We start from the raw sequence: 6,000 nt of genomic DNA, 5'->3' as shown, positions 1-6,000 counted from the left end.
GTTCCATCTCACAATTAAAAGAATGCAAACAAATCTTCCTCTTCAAAGGAGTGCGCATCACGAACAGAGAATGTCAGAGAGAGAGAGAGAAAAGCAAACAATCAAAAAACAATTGGTGCAGTTCGAGCTTTTAAGAATGCAAAGCACCTTGCGGGAAGCATATCGCTTGACAACGCAATACGTGCTCTGATTGGGTAGCTTCTCAGCCATCTGCCAATAGCGTTCCTTGTATGAAATCAACTGGGCAAACCAACTGAGGAAGCATGTACCAGAAATTAAAAGACTCATTGTCCACTAAAACCCACGAACCAGCGAAAAATCTGCGATATATATTTAAATATGCTTACATATAAAATCTGCGATAGAGTGAAGCCTCGAAAGTCGAAGCGCGATATAGCGAGGGATTACTGTATTGGTGATCCTAAAGTGTCCCTAGTGTGTGCTTTTACAGAATTTTTTTTAGCTTGTAATAAATAATTATCAAATGATTTTACTTTTGTTTTCCTCATAACCCATTCAAATCGTTGCTTTATGTTTTTAACTTATGTCTCTACTTTTATATAATATACTGGTCTGGGTGTGTAGGGGGAATGAATAAATTTATACATATAGTAATATAGAGAGAGATTTTAAGAGTGTCCCATATTTCTAATTTTTTAATCTGGCAATCCTAGGATGGATGGACAGACATGAGAACGTGACGAATGCACAGATTCCTGCATCTGGATTTTTCTGTGCGTAAGCACATTTCGGCTTTTGTGCGTACATCATGTTATAGTGCGAATTCTACGCACGGCGTTATGCATGAGGCCCCAGATGTGCCAAACTGATACTCTTGCCAAGAAAGACTGAGAGCTGTTCAAATCAAAAGGGGCTTCAACTTCAGTGCATCCAGAAAGTATTCCCAGCGCATCACTTTTTCCACATTTTGTTATGTTACAGTCTTATTCCAAAATGGATTAAATTCATTTTTTTCCTCAGAATTCTACACACAACACCCCATAATGACAACGTGAAAAAAGTTTGAGATTTTTGCAAATTTATTAAAAATAAAAAATTGAGAAATCACATGTACATAACAATTCACAGCCTTTACTCAATACTTTGTCGAAAGACATGCAGGTTAGGTGCATTAGCGATCCTAAATTGTCCCTAGTGTGTGCTTGGTGTGTGTGTGTGAGGGCACACCACGCTGTGGGATTGGCTACAACAGACACCCAACCACCGAACCCCCCCCCCCCCGTGATCCTGTGTTAGGATATAGCGAGTTGGATACTGGATGGATGTTGTCTGTATTAAATAAATATTTTCAAATGATTTATTTTAGCTTGTAAAAAATAATTTTCAATAATTTTACTTTTGTTTCCTTCATAACCCATTAAAATCCTTGCTTTATGTTTTTAACTTATGTCTCTACTTGTATATAATATATCGGTCTGGGTGTGTAGGGGGCATGTATAAATTTATATATATAGTAATATAGAGATTTTAAGAGTGTCCCATATTTCTAATTTTTTAATCTGCCAATCCTAGGATGGATGGACAGACATGAGAATGTGACTGATGTGTCATTGAAATGCAGTGAAATTAGATTTTCTATTAACTTCATCATCCTGTAGCCTGGAGTCACTAAAATGCCAAAACCAAAAAAGTCCATGTAGGACATAAGGATGGTTGAAACATTTTGTAACATCTGTAGGCAATTTCAATCCCAAATTCATGTTGTATAAAGCCCATTTTATGCATGCTCCAGAGTGTGACCAGGTTATATACCTGAGGCCCCAGGTGTTGCTCCTGCCTTGTGCCTGATGACTGCTGCGATAGGCTCCAGCTTATAGCTAAACCCTGCCCTCATTAAGAGGGTTTGAAAAATTGATGGACATTCTTCCTCTTACTGAAAGTGATGTTGAAAATGGTTTCTAGCACTCATTATGCGCAGGGATTAAGAAGAAAAAGTTTCAAACACTTTCTTTTTGTAAAGTACAAGATAGATTTAAGCTTCAAATTATCCATTTCTTAATAATACATTTTATTTATATAGCGCCTTTCCCATGCTCAAGCATTATAGGAGAACACTGCGTACTTTGCGTTTTATACGCTGGCTTTCTGTGAAGAGTTGAAAGCAGAAGCCGTTAAAAGATGAAGAAACGAAAACAACAGCGCCGTTCAAATCGCGCGCCGAGCTTTTAAAATGGGCAATCAAAGGGAGACTTCTGGGCAGAGCCTAAGAGAACCCCGCCCCCATATATTTCACCCAATCAGAAGGTGAGCAGATCTTAATATAAAGCGCTTCGTGCGGCGGTTTCTGTTCATTTTCTGTCTCTACAGAGTGTGTATTTTTTGTTAAGTTCATCGAAATGGCAAGAACAAAGCAGACAGCTCGTAAATCTACTGGTGGTAAAGCTCCCCGAAAACAGCTCGCCACTAAAGCGGCTCGTAAAAGCGCTCCTGCTACCGGTGGCGTGAAGAAGCCTCACCGTTACAGGCCCGGCACTGTAGCTCTGCGAGAGATCCGTCGCTACCAGAAGTCCACTGAACTGCTTATCCGCAAGCTGCCTTTCCAGAGATTGGTAAGAGAAATCGCCCAGGATTTCAAGACTGATCTACGTTTCCAGAGCTCCGCAGTCATGGCTCTGCAGGAATCCAGCGAGGCTTACTTGGTCGGGCTATTCGAAGACACCAACTTGTGCGCCATCCACGCCAAGAGAGTGACCATAATGCCGAAGGACATCCAGCTTGCTCGCCGCATTCGTGGAGAACGCGCTTAAGAACATTGAGATCCACAAACAACAAAGGCTCTTTTAAGAGCCACCACATACTCTTTACTAAGAGATTAAATCCTTTTAACGTGCCCTACGGTAAACGTCATTCTCCCATTGCACAAGATTAGACGCTGCGTGTATAAATACTTAGGAACAGAGATACGCTCTGCTTTTAATGTTGAGGGGAACCGCTAAATCGACCCGCCCTGCGTTTTACGCATTCTTTCCACTTTCCTTAAACTATGCAACTTTTTGAACTGTTGGAACCTACCGTGTCCACGCCAGTGCACGTGAAGGATTCCCCCCCCCCCAACAAGAGCCGTCAGACCTTATAATCGTATTAAAAATAGATCTGCCCTTTTTGAGAAGATGGGGGCTCTTAAAAGAGCCGTTTGTGTACACATATCGGGCCATGTAAACAGATCACTTCTTTTTCGGTGCTGCCTTCTTTACAGTCTTCGCTTTGGCCACCTTGGGCTTTGCTGCTTTGGCCTTCTTCGGGCTCTTAACCGCCTTTTTGGGCTTTGCAGCCGGCTTCGCTTTCTTGGGGCTCTTAGTGGCTTTCTTCGCTGCTGTAGGCTTCTTAGCAGTTTTCTTGGCTGCCGCGGGTTTCTTCGCTGCCGGTTTCTTCACTTTCTTGGCTGCAGCGGGCTTCTTCGCCGCTGGCTTCTTTTTCGGAGTCGCCTTTTTCTTGGTGGACTTCACCTTGGGTTCTGACTGTTTCTTATTGATTTTAAAAGACCCAGAGGCCCCAGTACCTGTTGTCTGCACGAGAGAGCCTTTACTCACAAGGCTTTTCACGGACAGTTTTACGCGGGCGTTATTCTTCTCCACATCGTATCCACCGGCAACAAGAGCCTTCTTGAGCCCAGCCAACGAGAGCCCGTGGCGCTCTTTTGAAGCCGACACAGCCTTGACGATCAAATCAGACACGCTAGGGCCGGTCTTTTTAGGCTTCGAGCTCGTTTTCTTCTTTGGCGCTTTAGCCAGAGCGGGTGCTGCTGCTGGAGCTGTTTCTGCCATTTCGCTCAAACACACTTGGATTTCTCTGTAAAAGTCTGCAGTGAGGCGCGTCTCAGCCGCTCATATCACACTGATGAGAACCGTGCAGACTCGAGCAGCGCCTTGCTCGTAACCAGAGACCTGACAAGTGTGCTTTCTGTTTTCACAAAATCCCCCTAATTTAGGAGGAAAAAATCGGAAAGATCAACACTGAGACATCGAGACATATTGAGGGAAACGTGTTATTAGCAGGTCTGGTGCTATCATTTAAAAAGATGGTACCGCTAAACGGTCAGAAAGAGAAAATGCACCGCGTAAAAGACGAGATGTCACTCGTTACAAGACAAACAATCATTTCGTTTCAAATACTCGGTGACTGCACGTTCTTTCAAACTGGAAGCGCGCTGGATTAATAATAGAGAGGACTAATGTTGATGCCAAAAAGTGTTTATGTAATTTATCCAACAATCCACTTAAAATCCGAGGTCTCTACAAGATCAAATTAACACACCAGCAAGAGTAGTTTACCTAATTCTGGCAGGCTTATATCAAAGACACTTGTAAAGAAAATAACTTCCTTTCAAAACTCCTGGGCATAAAACTGTACAGTATTACGCTTCCGATAATAAAATAGCCCATAGAAACTTTTGTCTTTAGATGGGTCCAGTCAGCTACAGATAACAATAATTTGGCTTTACTGAATATGACGATTGCATTTTTAAAATTAAAGTCATCCCCAAATTTATGATGATTTAGTTTATTTCCTGCCATGCTTCTATATTCAGCTTTTCCATTTGATAGATAGATAGATAGATAGATAGATAGATAGATAGATAGATAGATAGATAGATAGAACCCTGATTGGTCCATCTGTTTTAACATAAGAAAGTATAAAGATGGAATTGAAGACAGTCACACAATCCAATTACCCTGGAGATCAATTATAATAATAATAATTCATTATATTTATATAGCACTTTTCTCAGTACTCAAATAATCTATACTTCAGTTTCCTGACCACCTTTATAGCAACTTGATGGTTATGGAGAAACTAAAGACAGAGGCTGTGTCCTGGAGCTTCAAGCATAAGCTGAAAATAGAATCTTAGCCAGAAGATACTCAATTGTAAGCCACACTCAGATTGACATGCTGGGCCCACCTGAAAACTAGGACCAAATAATGAATGAGACATGAAGGACTTCTGTGACCTCTGTACTGACACTGTTTAAAGCAAAATTTGAACCATGTCCTGTAGAAGTATATCAGTGTTCCACAGTCTCACAGTTCGGCATGGGATTGTTGCATGAATAGGAGTAAAGTAGCAGGTGTTTATTTGCAATACTGAACATTGTATTGCTCCTCTGAAATACAGTAAAAAGGAAAACAAAAACAATGTGAAAGTAACACTTGTAACATTTGTTTATGTTATACACATGGGAAATCTTGCCTGTGTGTCAGACAATGATTTACATCTCCAAACCTGTACTCTTCTACAGAAGGTCCTGGTAAATGGATTATCTGTCTGACAGAAAACAGATTGTGACAACGAGGAACGGTGTCTCTGATGTGGATGAGAGCATCAGTGGAGCGGCACAAGGAACAGTCCTGTGTCCTTATCTCTTCTCTGTGGACACCCTGGACTGTAAATATAATACCAGGTCATGTTTCTTGAGGCAAAGAGAATAGTTTTTGACTTGACATCAACAAAACCAAGGTACTGTTTATTGACGTTGGTTGCATCAAAGAGGCTGAACAACCAGAGCACTATTCAAGAAGTGTATGAGAAGGTGCTGCAAAAATATAAAAACTTTGGGATTCAGATTAATGGCATGGTGGACAGGTCTCATAATACAGAGGAACCGTATATGCAAGGACATGTTATACCTGCATTTTTATTACTCTTTAATTTAATATTGGTTTTTGTATCAGTATGCTGCTGCTGGAGTATGTGAATTTCCCCTTGGGATTAATAAAGTATCTATCTATCTATCTATCTATCTATCTATCTATCTATCTATCTATCTATCTATCTATCTATCTATCTAGAGCAGATGTTTTTCCTTAGGAGGCTGTTTTTCTTTAATGTGGGTGGTGACATCCTTTGTATATTGTGTAACTGTGACAGCACAGAGATGGAAGTTCTAGCCCTAGTTGTTCCTGTTTCCCAACCAGAGTTTTAACTTTCTCTCAGTTTCTTCATGGGTGCTCAGGTTCCCTCTCGCAGTGCAAAGGTGTA

General features: G+C 41.1%; 2 protein-coding genes across 2 annotated transcripts; one reads left to right on the top strand and one right to left on the bottom strand.

Annotated features, from left to right (window-relative positions):
- Window positions 1–2,331: 2,331 nt before the first annotated feature.
- On the top strand, window positions 2,332–2,778 carry LOC114658776 (histone H3-like). The gene has a single exon (XM_028810828.2). It carries the CDS (start codon window positions 2,358–2,360, stop codon window positions 2,766–2,768), a length of 411 nt encoding a protein of 136 aa, XP_028666661.1. The 5' UTR covers window positions 2,332–2,357; the 3' UTR covers window positions 2,769–2,778.
- A 356-nt stretch (window positions 2,779–3,134) lies between these two features.
- On the bottom strand, window positions 3,135–3,839 carry LOC114658768 (histone H1-like). Its single transcript, XM_028810821.2, has one exon. The coding sequence runs from the start codon at window positions 3,783–3,785 to the stop codon at window positions 3,186–3,188; it is 600 nt and encodes a 199-aa protein (XP_028666654.1). The 5' UTR covers window positions 3,786–3,839; the 3' UTR covers window positions 3,135–3,185.
- Between the last annotated feature and the right edge of the window lie 2,161 nt (window positions 3,840–6,000).

The sequence above is a fragment of the Erpetoichthys calabaricus genome, chromosome 10, assembly GCF_900747795.2.
Source record: "Erpetoichthys calabaricus chromosome 10, fErpCal1.3, whole genome shotgun sequence".
Classification (NCBI taxonomy): domain Eukaryota; kingdom Metazoa; phylum Chordata; class Cladistia; order Polypteriformes; family Polypteridae; genus Erpetoichthys; species Erpetoichthys calabaricus.
This window is presented reverse-complemented; position numbering and strand designations above follow the sequence as displayed.

What these genes read in the sequence shown, in the direction of transcription:
- LOC114658776 (XM_028810828.2), top strand. Translation starts at nt 2,358, where the DNA reads ATGGCAAGAACAAAGCAGACAGCTCGTAAATCTACTGGTGGTAAAGCT.
- LOC114658768 (XM_028810821.2), bottom strand. Translation starts at nt 3,785, where the DNA reads ATGGCAGAAACAGCTCCAGCAGCAGCACCCGCTCTGGCTAAAGCGCCA.